The sequence below is a fragment of the Aedes aegypti genome, chromosome 3, assembly GCF_002204515.2.
Source record: "Aedes aegypti strain LVP_AGWG chromosome 3, AaegL5.0 Primary Assembly, whole genome shotgun sequence".
Taxonomy (NCBI): Eukaryota; Metazoa; Arthropoda; class Insecta; order Diptera; family Culicidae; genus Aedes; species Aedes aegypti.
In genome coordinates this window covers 127,153,297-127,173,070 of record NC_035109.1, presented here as the reverse complement: position 1 = coordinate 127,173,070, position 19,774 = coordinate 127,153,297, and the positions used below count along the sequence as shown (strand labels likewise).

At 37.7% G+C, this 19,774-nt stretch overlaps 2 protein-coding genes across 2 annotated transcripts in view; both read right to left on the bottom strand.

Moving 5' to 3' along the window:
* Positions 1-3,681, bottom strand: part of LOC5569283 (peroxisomal N(1)-acetyl-spermine/spermidine oxidase) — a 31,096-nt gene extending 27,415 nt beyond the window's left edge. The window contains exon 1 of the mRNA XM_001652769.2: positions 3,177-3,681. Coding sequence (XP_001652819.2) covers positions 3,177-3,407 — 231 coding nt within the window. The 5' untranslated portion in view covers positions 3,408-3,681. The remainder of the gene's footprint in view (positions 1-3,176) is intronic.
* A 2,050-nt stretch (positions 3,682-5,731) lies between these two features.
* LOC5571914 lies at positions 5,732-18,646 on the bottom strand. Its single transcript, XM_001659960.2, has 2 exons — positions 17,800-18,646; positions 5,732-7,148 (listed from the first exon to the last, which is right to left on the bottom strand). Exon 2 carries the CDS (start codon positions 6,972-6,974, stop codon positions 6,315-6,317), a length of 660 nt encoding a protein of 219 aa, XP_001660010.2. The 5' UTR covers positions 6,975-7,148; positions 17,800-18,646; the 3' UTR covers positions 5,732-6,314.
* Positions 18,647-19,774: the final 1,128 nt, after the last annotated feature.

The window sequence follows — 19,774 nt, the reverse complement described above, 5'->3', positions numbered from 1 at the left end:
GTCATTTGACATAATGGACGTTTGTCATAAAAGAAAAGAAATTATAAATTTAAATAGTGCTACTTAAAAGATGATTTGGTGATCAAAAAAAGGGAAAATCGTCGATGAAAATGTTAGTAGTCATAACGTCAACGTAGGAAAAAAGGCAAAATTGTCAATGAAAATGTTAGTAGTTACAATGCAAACCACTAGTTTAACAACGTAATGAGAAAGAACAGCCTATGACCAAAAGAAGGGAAAATCATATATGAGAATGTTAGCAAAAACATAGCAACTCAGTTTTCAATGATTATGCCAAATGTCCATAATGCCAAATGACTATTATGCCAAACGACCGTTATGTCAAATTATTTTATGCTAAACGGCATTATGCCAAATGACTTTATGCCAAATGGCATTCCCCCGAGTAATATACGTAGAGAAGGATTACATATCAATGCGAAGAAAACAGATTCCTCCAACGACTTCGACGCGCATCAACTTAACCGTATTTTCACTGAAGGACACCTAACACTGCAAAACAGTGGTGTCACTCCAACAGCGCCAACAACTCGAGAAGCTGCACCAGCCATCGTTCAAGAAGAGCTACGTTTCAAACCCACCAGTATAGAGGAAGTTGCCAAACACATGTTCGAGATAAGTTCAAATGCAGCAGGATGTGACAATTTCCCAATCTCCTTCGTGAAGATGCTGAGCCCATTCATACTACCATTATTGACTCATATCTTCAATACGATCATTGCTGACAAAACTTTCCCATCTGTTTGTAGCTAGGAATGTCGGTCCATTTGGCAACACAGAAATAAGTTCCACATACGAGAATCATTTCATCCCCTTTTAACCCATTAAATAATTACCCTATCTCATCGATACGTAGGTAGCTAGGTAACCCCGATCGATTCCTACTGATCGGTGTCGTTCGGGTCTATATTCACCACTGACCATCTCATATCGCATCAAATAGGAGAGGCAGTTCAGTTAGTTTTGTACCACACGTAGATCGGCGTCTCACTCAATTTAGCGAATAAATCGGTCGAGCAATAAAAGTGCAGTTTTACATCGAAGTGCATTCCAATAAACGGTCGTTTGTTTAACTACATTTCGGTGTCGCGAGTGTTTGGCCATTCCGAAGATCTTTCGCCAACGGTCCCGGTACAGTGTTCGAACACCATCTTTCTGGAAAAAAGCAGCAATAACACCGATCCCCAAATCGCCCAACCCTACGGCTCACAAAGATTTCCGCCCCATCAGCGTTCTTCCATCGATTTCGAAGATCCTTGAAAAGATCTTGCTGGCGCAGATCTCCCATCATCTGGACAACTCCAACCCTCACCTCATGGCCTCGCATCAATCAGGCTACAGACGCGGTTATAGCACCACAACTGCACTGGCAGAAGTAACACATAATATCTAGCTAATCTTGACAATCACCACTGCACAGTGATGATGCTAGTTGATTTCTCGTTAGCCTTCAACTGCGTTAAGCATGGACTCATCCTAAGGAAACTTAGCCAAGAATTCGGGTTTTCTGCAGCGGCCTGCGAGCTGATCTCGTCATTTTTGATTCAGCGGAGTCAAGTAGTAAAGCATGGGGATACTACTTCTAAAGAAATGCGGTTGACTGACGGAACACCTCAGGGCTCGCGTTTGAGCGCCCTGTTATTCAGCCTGTTCATCAATAGCCTGCCCAATGATCTCAACTGTAAGTACCAACTCTACGCTGATGACCTCAGGTTTACATTTCGGGACCTATCGATCAGGTTAACAGGCTGGTTGACATCATTAACCAGATCGATCGAAGCCTGGACCCAACGCAATATGCTGACGCCAAACCCTAAAAAAAACCCAAGCAATCGTGTTTAGCAAGGAGGGAGACGTCATCCCACAAAATCGTATAGTATTTTGTGGAGAACCCATCCAACTTTTGGCCAAGGTTACTAACCTGGGACTTGTTATGGACAACAGACTCAACTGGACACATCAAGTAAACGATGTAGTGAAAAAGGTCTATGGCACCATGCGGACCTTTCGTCGTTTTCGGAGTGTACTATCGCTACCCACACGAAAAAAAACTTGTCCAAGCTGTCATCGTATCACTGTATACGTACTGCGACGTGGTATACTATCCAGCATTAACGGAAGCGCTAAAGGAGCAATTACATACACCGAAGCTTCAAATCAGCCGTACGATTCGTCTACAATCTTCGCCAACGTGACACCACAGCTGACATCCGTCATACGATTCTAGGCAGAAATCTCCTAGACAATTACAGACTGCGCGTCTGCTGCTTCCTACGGTGTGGATACCTTCGAGAGATACCCCAATACTTACTACAACACCTCCAACCAGGAATAAACAACCGAGCACGCTCCTTCGTCTTACCACACCATACGACGGCCAGTAGGAAAAGTGTGCTTATCAGTGGATCTTCAACATGGAATCATTTGCCTTTAGCCCTTAGGCAACAATCAAAGCTTGCAGCGTTTAAGAGAGGCTTCACGTAGATTTATGGAACTAGAAATCTTACTTGTAATTGTACTGATTCCCTTTTAAATTCTCTAGACAACACCAAATTTTTCCGATCACTTTAAATTTTCCTGTAAACTTTTCCTTGACCTGATCAAAAATTTTTAACTAACAGGCTTACGTTGAATGAATGAATAAATTACAAAAATTACAAATTACTATAGATTCACTTCGGCAGTGAGTTTTTTAGATGCTATAGAGCTCATATTTGACCACAATATGAGTTGTATTGAAGTGCTTTTCATTGCAAAGTTTCAAACAATTCAGCTGAGAAACCCCCCTAAAGCCAAAGTGAATCATGGAAGTGCCCAAGTAGCTCTGCACCCTAATAGGAACCCTTTAGAAACTATTATAGCTTCAAAAGAGTCGTAAGAGACTTGCCTCAAAATAGGGACCAAATCTCTAAAAAGAGACCTGCTACCAGCCCTGTCTCTGCAATAATATTATGTTTGTTTTTCCTTACTTTAATCTTATCAAACGCCTGAAAAGCAATTCCAAGATAATCGATACCTGAGACATCGAAACCATCCGATGCAATGCCCTCCCCTTATGTAAGGCATCTAAATTATTGCAAAAAATGTCTCGTCATAACACAAACTTCCACTAGTATCTATCCCCCCTACTCCCCCAACCAAAAATTATGTTTTACCTTTTGCGATCCCATCTCGATTCCGATGATCCTTCCGCCTACCCGATTCCGAGCCTCAAGGATAGCAAAATCCGAGCATCCATTCTTAATCAAATGATTCGCCGAGGATAATCCAGCCATACCCGCACCGATTATGACTACTTTGTATTTTCTTCTCTTTGCTGCTGCTTCAGGATTCGACGACGACGAAGATTGACTGGTCGCCGTGGATTTTCCATTTTCATCGCTCATAGCGAGTCTGGGTCCTGGCACCAATTATTACTCCGGCACTGCGACCACAAACATTCAACCACCTATCCGAAACCGAATGCGACAGCTTCCGGAAGGTTTTCCAACCGGGGAAAACGAAGGAAAACACAAACTGCAGTTCGGGAAATATTCGATTTTTCACCACTTTTCTTCGCGCACTGCCAATGCCAAGGAAAAACTATACTTTTCGGTGTTGATCGCGGAGCACGGATTGAAAATAAAAAGCTGTGTTCAACGAGCTGCTCGAACTTGGTTGCAACCACTTGCGAGTCAGCTTTTGGTGTTCATTGAGCCACTCCAACCTACTTCGAGTCGCTCGGGTTTGTGTTCATTGAGCCGAGTCCAACCAACTCCGAGTCGCTCGAAACAGGTTGGAAGCTAGAGTCCGAGCTAGTTCAACCAGCTCGCAGTAGCTCGTGTTTTTGACGTTTAAAACGTAAACATTGAGAAAAAAAAGCAAAATTCCGAAGCGATACGGATTGTTAAGTGCGCGAATTTTTTTTCACGTGGAATTCCGGTTAATTAGTAAAAAGAGTAAAAAGAGCGTTCATTGAGAAAGCAGCTTGGAGTTGCTCGAAGTAGCTTTGACAGTTATTTGTTGACAAAAAATACGAGCTAGTACAACCAACCCCGAGCAAGTTCGATCAAAGTCATTGAACACAGCTAAAGTTTCGTTGACGTTTGCTACTTTGCACAACACAAGCCGTTTTTCACTTGCTGCGTAGGAGAGACTGGGGAATCGCCGGAGAAGAGTCAAGCATCAATGGAATTTTGGTTGTAAGGGCTTGTTCATATATTTCATAACGCTTAAATTGCATCAATATGCATAATAAACTAATGAAACAATTCTAATGCGTAGTATGCACCTGAAACGTAAAGCACTCAAGTAAAATTTCTCTCTTTTACCAAAGTAATTTTGACAGCCGATCCAGTATGAGCGAAGTGTCACTTTTACTTGCGGAATAATTGAGCGGCACATTTTTCCGTACGGAAAAGTGACAGCTCCATTTGATTTGTACGGCAGGCGTTACCGACGTTATGAAATCAGCTTTACTTCTCAACAGCGTACAGCTCAAGTAATTTCGGTAGAGAAATCATTCCTTGACCGTTTCTTGTCCTATCCTTTTGCACAGTACTTATGATCAGCGTACCGGCCATAATCAAGTGCTCTAAGAGATTGCTTGAATGACTCGAACGATGCTGTTGCTTTGACATCGGCGGGTAGCTGATTCCAGCACGAAATCCCGTAGATCAGGACGCTCTTTCTCCTTGTTTGTGTGTGCGGCGGTACCACGTACATCGTCGAACGTTCCATCTGACCTCGTTGTAGACGCTCCAAGATGTATTCGGGAAGCCGTTTGTGCCAAGCTTGGTATAGGAAGTGACAGATTCGCCGATGGTAATTGTCCGGTAGGTCGTGGCCAAGTATCGCGTTGCGGACGGGTACAGTCGTGTCATAACGGTTCATCTTGAATACGAAGCGGATCGACGACTTGAAGCACCGGTGTAGTTGTTCCTTTAAGACCGCGCTCAGGCCAGGGTAGTACACAATGTCACAGTATGTGAACATTGGCACTATCACTGCTTGCACTAGCTTGAGACGAACAGGCAAGGACAATACCGATCCGAAGCGCCAGAAAGTTCGTAGGGTGTTGTACGCCTTCGTGGTTACTGAGTTGACCTGCTCCTTACATTTCAGGTTGGCGTCCAGCCACAGCCCTAAATTGACGACTTTGGTGCTAAGGGCAATCGTTTCTCCGCAAAACTGAATTGCATTATTCGGAACAACACTACCTTCTTTGCAGAAAATGATCGCCTTCATTTCCTTCGGATTAGGAAAAAGTCCATTTTCGTCAGCCCAGTTTTCAAAAGACATCAGGTCACCATTGATAGCATCCACTAGCCGATCAACACTATCGATAGGTCCAGAAACATATATCTGCACATCTTCGGCGTACATGTGGTAATCACATTTAGCACTGCAGCCAAGCTGTTTATGTACATGCTAAACAACAGCGCGCTTAAGCATGATCCCTGGGGTGTACTATCGACGAGTCCTCTTTCCGACGACAGTCCATCACTGTATCTATCCGCCTGGCTCCTGTTCCCGAGGAAGGATGCGATCAGCTGAACAGCACAGTCATTGCATTATTAATATACTATGCTACTTATTAAAGATGATCATTTTCATAGCAATTACAAATTGGCTTCAAAAATATAAAAAATTGTAAATTGTATCTACAGAACATCAGTGAAATCTACACTCAGGCAAATGGACTATCGATAAACATACACAGCAAAAAAAGTTGTTGAATATTACATCGAAACCGCTGCAACCAAGTCGTTCCCTTGGTCGTGTTATATTACACAGCCCGACGTACTCGCGAGCTATTGGTGTAATAAACACGACTGATGTAATTTTTCCGATGTAATAATTTCAACGTACATACTACGATGTAATCGATGCGATGTAATATGCAAGCTATGTAATCTAAGCGATTGAAAAGAAAAAAAGGAATCACAAATTCTGTTCAATGGTTGATTTAATTGCTTTTGTATCCTTTTTCGATCTTAAATCATATTTATGATTTAAAATCGAGTTTTCCCTTGCAGATTGAGTTATTAGGTATTGTAATTTTGGAATTGACAAAAGCAATTTAAACAACCATTGAAGAGAATTTAAAAGGAGAAAGATAAAATATGTTTCAAACAAAAATATCAGTACAGAGTCATTTAAATTGTCAACTTTTTTATTGCATAATTTATAACATTTTTATTTATTTATTTTTTATATATATTTAAAACAATTTTATTTTCAACGACCACCATGTAATATAATACATGGTAATACTTTTCCATTTATGCATACATAGAATACAATACTTCAATCTAATATTGAGCACATGAACCAAGCAGAGAGCCCGTAACTTGACTTACCACGTTAGAACAAGAGAGACATTTCACAGATTTTAATTTACTTTTCCTTCCGAGCATGTCGCGTACCAAAACTCCTAATTCCTTGTTCGCCCCACCTGTCCAACCAGTCGTACGTCTTGGAAATACGAAATAGCCCACCAGAAACACCAATCCGATTGTGCCCAAGAGGCACCCCACACCGATCAGTACTCCAATCAGCAGCATCGACGCCACGGTTATCAGTGTTCCTTCGATCAGCACAAACCCGGTAAGGGTCATGATTGTCGTAGCCAACGTGAAAAATACAAAGATCATGAACGGTAACGATAGGATGAAAAATACGGCAGTAATCGACAGGACCAGCAGGGGATACTTCTTCAGTCCATCGTAGATTGCAGTGGCGATTTCTTTCACGTGATACCGATCCATCAGGTTGTTGGTCACTGTGATGAACAAGTTCCAATACAACGTTGCCCGTTCTAGTAGATACCTGGCCATATCTTCGGCGTTCTGTTGGCTGCGGTCAATGTCGCGAGAGCGATCCCGGAAGCCATTGCTGGGCGTGTTGCGGCTCTGATCTCCCCCATCGGACGATAAGTCGTATTCCAGATCGCTTCTTTCTCGCTGAACCATAGTCGGTACAAGTTTTTTTTTTAGATTGAAAATTTACAAAAAAAAACAGTTTAAAAGTTTACACATAAATCGAGTCAGAGGCTGATTTAAAGCAATGGCCGCATTGAATAGTTATGAATGGAGTATAATGGCTGGGAAGCTTCAACAGAGCCCGTTCATGTTTTTCGTACCGATCTAAAATTAAAAAAAAAGAAATTCTGAATTATTATATATGTACATTTCTAGGATTTTAGTGTTCAACATTAACGGATCGACAGGTCTATAGTAAATATTCGAGGAAGTATTGTTATGTGAAACGGAAGTTTTATTCAAATGTTTCACAGAAATATAAATTTTCAAGATCTTTGATGTTGATTTTGAGAAATTCCTAAATGCAAAAATTTCAACAAATTCGATCCAGGAAATTCCAGAAATTCTCAAACAGTTTTCTCATCTAGAAATTTATCTTCTGGTCATACTATTGAAATTCCAACCAAGATCCCTCTGAAGTTTTCAAGTTTATTTTCGTTAGAGAAGCGCTTCGAGAATTCCACTACACATTCCTCTTCAATTTCAAATAATTGTATTAGGTGATTTGCACAATACACAGGGTGTCTACTCGCTTACCGAAATGAAATTTCCTGATATTTCCAGGTTTTATAAATTAGTTCCATGTTCAAGAAATACTTTAATTTTATATGACCAAAACAAACTAATGACAATTTTAAAGTGTTTTAAGGGGTCGTCCATAAATGACGTAGCATTTTTTCACTGATTTTTTACACCCCCGTCCCCTCTCGTAGCATTTAGTCACAAATACTGAGACCCCCCTAGGAAAATACGTAGCATATCAAGAACACCCCCCCCCCCCCTCCACTATTTTTTTTATTTTTTGTCCTCAGCGATTGGTATAAACGAAACATCCAGAATTCAAAACAAAGTTTGATATTATCTGATACTATTTACTGATTGGAACGTTATGATAATCTTGCGAATAATACTTTCATATACCGTAGCGCAAAATACAACAGCGCGACGACTGAAGTGTTAATAACAGTTTTATCAAACTTATTACCTGTTTAAGTCACATAATTTAGGGATCTAGTTTATACAGGTTAAATTTAATTTGTAGTACTTTTGCTGTTGTTGAAACCCGAAATAAGTTTACAGCAGAAAATTTAAAAAAATGTAAAAATCTTGTTTGCAATGATAAAACCAACAGCGATGAGTAAGGGTTCAAAATACTGTAGAATGTATTAAACATAAATGTTGTTATATAAGAGGAGTTCTTTTTTTGTTATTCATGGTTAAGGAACAGATTTCAGTGAATATGATCAAAGATTTTTTTTAAATTAGGAATAGATCTTCGTCATTAATGTCTAAATTCAAATCCATTAAGCAAACAGATGAAAAATAACAATTTTAATATTTGGTAAGTTTAAAAAATCAGCGATTTCGATACAATCATCTTTAAATAATAATAATTCAACTAAACTTCATCATCATCATCATACTGAAATATTCTTACACAACTCATAATCAAACAATTAAATAATAAAAATGCTCTTTCGATGAATTACCGTGTGATTTAGAAAACTGGATGATAGGATAATTTCGACAAAACACTAAAATTTGATAACCCCATAATAATATATCAAAACAAACCGATGAGTTGATTGAGTGGAGATCTCCTGCAATATTGAACGCACTCAATAAATATTTCATTTTACTATGATCACGTTTATATTTGCCCAAATGAACATATTGTATTCTTTTGAAGAATTAAAGCTCCTACTGAAAATATGAATAAAACTGAAACAGTTGATTCTATGTCTTGTTAACAAATGGAAAATCAATATTTTCCAAATTGATGAGGCACTGATTTTTACTTAACTCATTAATCTTTTAATTTGTTTATTTATAAATTAAATTGTTAAGACACGGAAACAATATAATATTCCCAAAACTGTTTAAAGCTTCATAATATTTGTTTGATTGTATTTATCGGGAAAATTTAAAATACCTCAGAAACAAAATTATTCTTATCATATTAATGTTTTAAAGCTGAATTATCATTTCAGAACCCAAGTTTCATAAGTCAGACAAAGAAGTTTGATAAAAAACTTGTCATTTTTCAAGCGCTACTTTTTTATACCAAAATTATTTAAAATGCTACGTCCACTAGGTGGGACTCCTCCCTCCCCCTCGTCACACAATCGTGAAGACCCCCCTCCCCCCTAAAATGCTACGTCATTTATGGACGACCCCTAAAGTGTATTCACTCATCTAGACATTTTAAAGCAATGTGCTAAAAATATTAAAGCTTGCATCGAATAGTCATATGAATTGTATTTAATAATGATGGTGTTATGTTTTATTTTATTTGAAAAAGTTAAAGTTCACGATTAAAGTTCCCGTTCAATCGAACCCGACCTGTATAACATTTACAAATGTGGTAATTTAGGTGAATGATTAATTGTTTTCATTTCATTCGAAAACTATCAAGAGCTCTGAATAAATCATGATTGTAAAAAAATAATTCAAAGTTGTTTAAATTCCAGATTACTTATCCAGAATCGTTTTTTTTTTTGAAATTGATTATTTTCCAATAATTTTAGAAATTGTTCATGAAGCATGGCTGAGGGTATTGAAAATAGAAAATTCAGAAACCTCTTGCTTGTAAGAAGAGACCAAACAGTAATCAAAAAACAAATCGAGACCTAACAGGAACCAGGAGAAAAAAGTCTGATTCTTTATGGAATCAGACCTGACATTTCTCTGAGCATTTTTTTTTTTTTTTTGTTTGAACTTCCTCGAGACATTACGACAAATAATAGTGTTTGTGTTACTGCATTTTCAATGATTTTTTCAAGGATTTTCATCAGAAATAATCTCAGGTATTTGCCCAAAGATCCAGATATAACTCTGAAGATTTCTTCAAATTAGATAAATGGATAGATATTTTAATTTGAGAGATTTGAATTTCTCTCCCGGATTTCATTTAGTGATTTTTTCCCATAAAACCACTTCAAGAATTTTCCCAAGGAATTTCTCCAAGAATTTTATTTTGGATATCTTAAAAAAACCCTTTTTTTTCAAAAATAATCACAGAAATTACCTCGAAGATTCCATAAGGAATTGCCTCATATATAATTTTAGATATTTTCAAGAAAATCTCTAGTCCTCAAGGTATTTTTGGTGATTCTCCCATCGGTTTCCTAGAACATCGTCCAAAGGCTCCCGTTTTAAACATGTTGCAATATTCTACCTGAAATGTCTCCAGGGATTTCTCAGGATTTCCTACTTAATTGTCCTTCAGAATTTCTTCAAGATTTTGACTAGGAATTTCACTAAGGATATCTTGAGAAATTACTCCAGAGATAGCTTCTAAGATTTCTTTGGAAATTCCAGAAACAAGAAATTCCACTAACAGTAACTCCTCCAGTAAATTTTAGAGATTTCTCAATGAAGTTTTCACAATTTTTTTCAAGCATTCTTCCAAGAGTTTTTCGTGAAGAATTTCCAGCAAATATTAGAGTAACCTCTAAAAAAACTTGTATAAGTTCTTAAGTCATTCTTGATAAATAAGGATTTTTAGAAAAATTCTTGACAGAACTTAAGAGTAATTGCTAAAATTATTGAAACAAAAAAAACAGATCAATATTGAATCCCTGTGAAGCAACTCCTTGAAAAACTAAATCGCTACGAAATTGTGTAGGAATCATCGGAGGATTTCTTGGAAAAACTGCTGTAGTAGTAACTAATGTGAAATCTTAGATGAACTTTTGAGAATTCTATGGTATTTTTTATTAGATTAATTGAGGAATGTTTGGAACAACTGTAATCCTTGGATGAAATACAGAGGAAATTTCAAAAATAAATAATAGAGAAACTGAACCACGAAACACAAGTCGACTATGAAATGTTCTCAATAGATTTACTGATTAATTACTCGAGGAATTTTTGTAACAATTCTTTGGAGTGAATGTGGACGTAATGGCGTAGAAATTCTTAAAACAATCCCTGAAAGCTAATGAATTAACCAGTGCGGGCTTCTTGGAAGATATTCTGTGGGAATCTTTGGAAGATCTGATAGAGTTACAGCTGGAAAATTCAGTTGAAGAATTAGTGAAAAAAAAACTCTAGAGGAAGTCCTAGAATAGTTTTTGGAAAAAAAAATAATTAAAGTAATCCCTAAGGAAATGACTGGAGGTAGTATTGTTGAAGTGCTCAAGGATGTTCTGAACCAAATTCTGGTGACATTCCCTTAAGCATCCTTTGAAAAATTGCTGGTAGAATTGGCAGAGGAATCTCTTGAAGAATTCCTGGAGAGAATCCTGTATTAGTCCCTGAAAGTATTCCAGATGAAATATCTGGAGAATACACAAGGAAACATTTTCTCTAGAAATATGTGAAGAATTTCTGATAGAATTAGTTGAATAGTCTCGTAACAGGCTCTGAAAGTTTCTTTTGCATCAGAATTAACTACAAGGGAAAAGAGATCCTTTAGAGACCATATTGGTTAAAATAGAGACTTTTCATTATAAATAGAGACTTATTAGAGATTTGAATAAAAATAGAGACCAAGTCTCTAAATAGAAACCTGCCCCTCAGCCCTACATACGTGAATCCTATACTGATCAAATGTACCTGTAGATATTTGATGTTTAGATAAGGCGATTAAGTTCCATACCTGAAAAGATCCTCACTGAATAGCTTAAGTAACGTTATGATAGCGGCGCAGCCGAATTTTTTGTATTGAAGAAAATCCTCTGATAATTCCAGGTTGAATCAAATTCCCTGATAATTCCAGGTTATCCAGGGTTTTCCAGGTAGTAGACACCCTGATACAGTAAAATTTTCAAAACTAGGTAGATATTGAAAAGACCATCGACTAAAGGTGGTGCCGAGATATATAACACATTATTTAATTTTTTGAACTTTACATTATTTTAACAACTTTCATTCATAAAAGTAATTTCACCACTAAAATATATTTTAAATATAATTCCTAGAATAACCCCTCGAAGATCCTAGAATAATCCCTCGAATCTGGTTTATGAATTTCTTGAAGAATTCTTTTACTATTATAAAGTTTTGACACATATCAGCAAAAATTGTTTAACACTTTCAATAGCTTTTCAATTGAATAAAAAAAGAAAATGCAACTTCAATTGAAAAACATGCTGGATTTTCAGCTCACGGCTGATGTATCGCAAAAGGAAATGGTTGGTGTCGTAGGAAAATCCCTTAACGAATTTCTTAAAAATCTTTGCGTATTTTTTTTAATAAAAATTCAGTATTGGAAAATCTTATACTCTCTTAAAAATAAGTAACACAAAATTTTCTGGGTCAATACACCGTGTGTGTTATTTTTACACATTCTAATAAATTGATGTGTGCTGAATTCCACTTGTGGAATTTATATCTCATTATTTTCTGAAAATTTACAAATTTTCGTTCAATGCTTTTTTACTTGCAAATCTGCTGATTGTGATAAGTTGGAATTAAAAAGCTAAAAAATTAAAACTTATTTAACTGTCAATGTTCTGCCAAATGCACTTGTATGTATTTTAGTGTTATTCTGACGTTGCATATGCATTGCAATTAATGAATGATATTCGCAAATTGCAAAGCACACATTTTTCAATAAATGAATGCTAATTGCTCTAAGCATTCTTATCTTTGTTTCTGGTGCTACGTAGGACTTTGACAGAGAGTTTTCTTTTACAATTGACCATTTTTGCATTTTCTAATCCACTCAAAATCAGTGTTCATATCCCGGATTTTTTTTCCAGATCTCTAAAAATTTATCGTAGTTCTGCAATTAAATATTTTTTAGACATTTTTAGTATAAATTTTTGATACATGTTTTTCATATTATTTGGTTTTAAACTATAGATTTTGAACCAATGTTTTCAAATATTTTTTTTCACCAATCAAAAAATCTAGTCAGTTTGATAACATCAGAAACCAATTTCATTTTTATGCTATGAATTGTCAAATATTGAAAATATTAGCAATACCATTGTATTTCACTAAATATTGAATTATACATAATAGAGGTTTATTAGAATCTAATCACTAATTCTTAGAAGGATTTTGTAAATGCACCAATGCTTGCTTTTGAATGTCAAATATTAGGTAAAACAAAACATTGGCAACTTTTTCGCTGTCATACAAAGTACTCAATTTTTGAGGACTTAATGTAAGAACTTTATGAATAAAAAATAAAAGAAAATTTTAAAACACTGGATTATGAACCTTTTTAATTTTCGAATTAGTTTTGAATAAACAGATATAAAACAATTATGATGATGATCTGTGAAGTGGAGAAAATTTCCGACTCGCAAAGATCTTCGATCGAATATATTCGAACCCATCAACCTCAGCATGATCTTGCTGATTAGCTGCGTGTTTTCCAATACGGCTATTTGAGACCAACTCTCAATCAATCTTCTATTTGAACCAAAAATATGATGTAATCTTTCGCAGAATACTCGATAAAAAAGGTGTTATATCACATATGCCCCCACACGTAGGAACTTATGGAAGAATTCCTGGATGATTTGCTGGGAACTGCTAGAAGAATGTATAAAGTATTTTGCAGTGAAATACTTCTTGGAGGAACTCTTGAAACTTGGAGGAACCTATAGAAACTCTCGGAGAAATACTGGAAAGAAATTCTGGGGGAATTCCTGAAGGAAATCCTCGAGGAATTCTTGAAGCAGTTTCTGGATAAATATTTGAAGAAACTTCCAGAGATATTTCTTAGACAATTTATTGTTAAATTTCTAGAGAATTTCTCGAGCAACTTCCTTAAGGAATTCCTAAACTCCTGAACAAATTTCTGGAGAATATGCTGGATGAATTTGGAAAGGAACTCCCTAAACATATTTTGTGTTTTCTTTAGGATTTCCTGTATTCCTGGTGAAATTCCTGACAGAACTCCTGGAGATACACCATGGAGAACCTGGGAGTTTACAAAGGTTGAATACCTAGAGAAACTTTGAGAAGAACTCTAGAGGAATTTATGAATAAACTTATAGTGGAATTCCTGACGGAAATCCTAGTGGAGTCTGTCGGAAGAATCGTCGGTTGAGAAGCATGCGTCGTCGTAGATAAAAGTGTGGAAGATTCGTTGAGAGAGGTATGATATTTGTGTATGGTGTTGAATTGTAAATGTAAATCTGGTTTGAATAAAGAGAGTTGCAGCTGCTGATTAAGGTATCAGTCAGTAGCTGTCTGGTTAATGGGTACAACTTCTGCAACAACCTGCTTTCTATATGATTTTCAATCGGTTGTGGACGTGCCAGCCTCGCTAGGATCTGCGTGGTCTTAGCGGAATACTTCTCAACAGAATCCCTGAAGGAACTCTTGAGGGCATTCCTGGAGAAATTCTTGAAGGAACTCCTGCAAGAATTCCTGAATGAACCCCTCATGAAATTACTGGATAAACTCCTGGACGAATTTCTGGGGAACTCCTATAAAAGGTATTCTCAAACCAACTTCTGCGTAAATTTCTGGGGGAAGTCCTAGAGGAATTCCTAGAGTTATTTCTTTAAGAGTTCCTGAAGGAACTACTGGTCGATTTCCTGTATACTAGAAGGAACTCTTGATGAAATTCGTGAAAAAATTCATAAAAAAAAGTCTTGGTGGAGCTGCTTGATAAAATCTAGGCAGAATTTCTAGAAAAAATTCTGATGGAACTCATGAAAGAATTTCTGAAGGAATCCCTTCCAAGGAGAACTCCTGTAGAAATCCATGAACAAATCTCTTGGTGGAATTCCACAGGGAACTCCTGGAGGAATTCCTTATTAAACTCTTGAAGCATCGTATGAGGGAACTCCTCGGTATTTAAAAAAAAAGTCCTGGAGGAATTCCTGAAGAGAATCCGAGACGCATTCTTGAAGGAACTACTGGAGGAATTCTTATAAATCTGCGGAAATATCCTGCAAACATTTTTTTTTTTAATTATGGTGGAATCTCGAGAGGAACCCTGTAGCGACCTTCTATGGTTCAATTGTCTGATGTTATAAAGATCTTATTCTTTACAAACCTCTGGTGCAATTCTTGGAGAAACTCCTTGTGGAATGCCTGAGAAAAACCGTGGGGAATTCCGGGAGAAACTTCTGGTAGAATTCTTCGAGCAACTCCTTGAAGAATTCCTAAAGGAGTTGCTAGAGCAATTCCTAAATTTCTTGAAGTCAAATTCCTGTATTCCATTTGGTGTGGATTCCTAGTGAAAGAAGTACATTCCTGAAGAATTTCGGAAGGAATCCCTGTAGAAATTACAGGGGCAGCTCATGAAGGAACACCTGGAAGAATTCCCGGTTAAATTGTTAAGGCATCTTCAATGTTTGGAAAAGGTCAAGACAATTTTCTTAGGATTTCATTAAGGAACTATTTAAGGGACCTCGGGACGAATTCCTCAAGGAACTCCCAGAGAAATCCTTGGGGAATTACTGAAAAAACTTCTGGAGGAATACTTTAAGGAATTTCTACAGAAATATCTAAAGAAACTCATGCAGACATTTCTTAAGGAACTTATAACTGGAATTTCAGAAGGAACCACTGGTGGAATTCTTGGGGAAAATCCTGGTGAAATTCCTGCAAAAACACTCATGGGGAAACTCCTGGTAGAATTTTTACCTAAAAATAAATTTCAGCATACTTTTTATATTTGGTGGGAGTCAAGCTAAAAAATATACAAGACCTCATTTGTTTTAATTTAAAGTCTTTAGGATTTGAAGAATCCCAACTATGCGAAATCCATTACCCACTTGTCCCACGGTACCTTACTAGAACACCGAAAGAGATCACAAAACATTACCTTCATAGAACGGCTTTTTGCTCTACTATTTTAAGTAGATACTATTGATCTTTCTATGCTCCTATCAGCAACCCGGTGCACGCGCCCTGTTGGATATCGAAAAACCTCGTAGAAGATTACAAACCGTTAATGGCATTCCCATATACTAACCCACATTGCAAGGTCTGATTGTGCTCATAACCCAGCCTCAGTTGATACTCTTCTCACCAGTTACAAATTATATTTTTCTGGAGTATAAATAATTCCAATGAATGGTAGGGGTAGTCGGGGCGGTTTGGCAACGGGTTGGAATGACCGCCCCTTGAAAACTGCATAAATTCATTAAATTTAATCTGAAATAACATGAAACCCAAAAGCTGATGAAGAAATGAAGCAGTAGGCATGTTATAAGTCAGTGTTCAAAACTAAAAAAAAATTAAATAAATGATGTTCGAAAAAACTGCCCATATTGCCCCGAATGGCTCTTTTAAATTTTATCATTTCTGAATGATGATGTTTAAATGTTAGAATGTTCTTAAAAGGTATATCTTCTTGCACGGAGTGTTTATAAATACTAATAACTGTGTGTAGTAACAACATAATTGAATTTTTAGATTATATTAGATTATTTTGCAATCAAAAATGGGGTGCTCATATCACCCCATCAGTTAAAAATCGACTCGAAAAATAACAAATTTTGAAAAATCAATCATTCATCCGTAAACTTTATAAGACAAAGGAAATCATGCGGATCTAGCGTATCCATATAAAAATTGTTGGAAATCATGCAAACATTCGAAAAATTCATAATATTTTCAGCATTTTTATCGACTTTTCCTTAAGGTGGCCAAACTGCCCCACTTTACCCTAACCGTATTTTGCAGTAATTTCAATAAAATAAAAAAAATGATTATTGTAATAAAAACTTTGCCATTGTTTTGAAGTTCATCCAACCTCTAATCAACACTACAAAATACAGCGCTCAAATATGTAAAATCATCGCTCTCTGGATAGGGGCTGTCCATTAATTACGTAAGACAATTTTAGCGGTTTTTCAACCCCCCGTCCCCCCATGGTAAGATTTTTTGTATGAAGATCAAAAATAATTTATATGGCGCGTAAGAAACCTTCAAATCCCCCTCCCCCCATAAACCCTTACGTAATTAATGGACCACCCCATAGTACTATCCCAAGCTCAGGATAAAAAAATAAAGGGTTGATCTTTGGCACGAATTTCTGGAAACTCCTAAAGACACTTCTGGAGAAATCCCCATCCTCAAAACTCCAATATTCCTGCGAATTCCTGGGAGATAACCTTAAGGAATTCCTTAGGAAACTCCAGGAGAAGTCCTGGAGGTACTCCTTAAAGAATTCCTTGAGGAACACCTGAACACACCCCAAACGAACTCCGACGGAATTCCTAACGGAACTCCGGGACGAACTCCTGGAGATAATTCTGGAGAAAGTCCTGGAGAGATAACTGAACGAACTCCTGAAGAAATTACTTGAGGAACTAGGGTAAGAAACTTCTAGATGCATTTAACAAAAATTTCTGCAGGATTTTTTAGAGTATATTCTAGAGAAGTTTTTTGAAGGAACTCTTAATTCTCCTAATTCGACGAATGGAAGTCAGTAAAATCTTGGGGATATTCTTGAAGGAACGCCTGGAGGAATTGCTGAAAGAAATCCTTGAGAATTTTTTGGAGAAATCCCTAAAGGAATCACTGAAGTAAAGTCTGAATGGACTCCTGATGGAATTATTGGAGGAATCTGTGAAAGAACTGTTATGCCTCTAGTGTTGCAATAAATAACACACAGAAATTAAACTGGAAACATCACTAAGTAAGCTTTAAATGTGGAATTAGGGTTCGTGTTTCCGACTACTTCTAAACCAATCACATGCGATCAAGAAATAGCTTGATTGCGAACCGCTGCATAGGAGGATCTATGTTCCACAACACGATTAGTATTCAAAGGAAGTAAAATTAATTGTTTATAACTTTTAACATTTCCTCCCAAAACAGAAAATCTTACCTTAAAATAAGCAGTCGCACTTAACCTTTGATGTTCATTGCTGATTGCGCTTCTGTTGGTTCTCGTTGTCGATGATCGCCTTGGACGTCCTGGTCACGGGCATTTCTGCGCCGCGGACAAGGGACATTATCCAGCCGTGGTTCACCTTGGTGATCTCCTGCTCCAGCTGTTCAATTCGCTCATCCTTGGGCTGAGGCACGTGCAGCGGTTCCAGGTTGGCTAGAATCTTCTTGTACTCGTTGGCCTGAGCTTTCAACAGCTCGGAGCGTTCGTCAAAGAAAGCCATCTTGAGCAGCGACAGCGCTTGGGAAATGTAGAGTGAACTGGCGGAGATGTCGAGAACGGTTGAGGTCTTGAGATCGCCCTTCTTTGAGCTTTAAGACTTGAGTTTGTCGCGAAGGCTGCTCTTTCCGCTTTCCAATAAATCGATATCGTTTCTGTAGTTCCTTCGAATTCCTTCTATTTCTGTTTGAGCCGCTGGCAGACTTCGTCGTACTGTTTCTGCAGTCGGGCGGTGTTCGTTTCGTGATCCTGCTGAAGCACCGACAGCTTCTTCTCGGCCAAGTCCTTGCGAATCTACATTTCGGACAGTTCGTTTTGTTTGAGTTTGGCCGCCAGCTTGAGATATCCAATTTCGACTTTCCGGTTTTCCAGAGTTGCTGTGAGTGTTTTTGTTTCCTCTAGCTGCTTCTTGGCGGCTTTTGCGCAAATAATGATCGGGGCCACAGGTTTCTCCTCCGGTTTGAAGTTTGTTCCGGACATGATTTCGTACTCGTGATCGACTAGATATTGCGCCTGCTGGCTACTGATCTTGCTCAGCACAGTTCGGATGTTCTGCGAAGGACCCAGATCTGTACTTTTTCGCAAGCATAGGGCAACATTGTATTTACTTACTCTTACGTTAAATCTCCTGGAGAAATTTCTGAGGACACTCCTGGGAGAATTCTTGAAGAAACTTCTGGATGACGTCCTGGGGGAACTTCTATTTACTTCATTAGGATTTCCTGGTGGAATTCCAGGAATAACTTCTATCGTAATTTGATGGATGAATCCTTAGGGAAACGCCGCACCCTGAGGGAATTTCGGAAGGAATCCTTGCTGGCATCAGATGCTTCCACGAGATTGATGTTTGCTAGAATATATAAGATTTGTTGTTATTATTCAATATTGGTTCGTTTAAAACATTAAAATATAATTTAATTTGTGTCAACTTACCTTTGAATCAAGTTATTATGTATCCGGTAGAAATCAAGACCAACATTTATTTATAATTATTGTTTTCTCGGGTCCCGTGCGTCGCAGCTAATATGTGAAGAGTGCGCTGTGTTCATAAAAATCGTAAGAATGCAGCGCCACACTAAAAAACTGATTTCAAAATCGCACGAGTTGAGGCGCGTCGCGAGTCTCACTGGCGCGATCCGGTTTGGTGGCGGTGCGACAATATTACAGATAATAAAGCCGGAAACAAACTTAATTTCAAATAAAAGAAGCGATCGCGGACGCGCGTGAAAGCCGCCATGACACTTCTCGACCGCAGAGCTGCCAGATGATTTGATAGAAAATCTGTATCCACGAGGTTGAAAAATCTGTGTCCCATACAAAAAAATCTGTGTCCATACAAAAATTGTTGAAAGAAAATCTGTGTTCCATACAAATTGAATCTGTGTGAGAATAAAAATATCTGTGTAATACAGAGAAATCTGTACATCTGGGAGCCCTGACCGAAACCACCAAAACTAAATGTGGGCAGTGTTGCGAGACTTATTATTGCATTCGTATCGCATGCGAAATAGCATTGAGTTTGTGTATACTGCTTCGCGACTAAAAATGGGTAAACCAACGTGCGAAGTTCGATTTTTGACCAACTTCGCCGCGTCGCGAGTCGCTTCGCTATAGAGCGCATCTATGCCCTCCGCCGTGTGCATTATGCGCACTATTGAGAATCGAGCTGCGACGCGGCGAAGTTGGTCAAAAA

Bases quoted from the DNA above. Each gene is read 5' to 3' on its own strand.
- LOC5571914 (XM_001659960.2), bottom strand. From the start codon at position 6,974: ATGGTTCAGCGAGAAAGAAGCGATCTGGAATACGACTTATCGTCCGAT.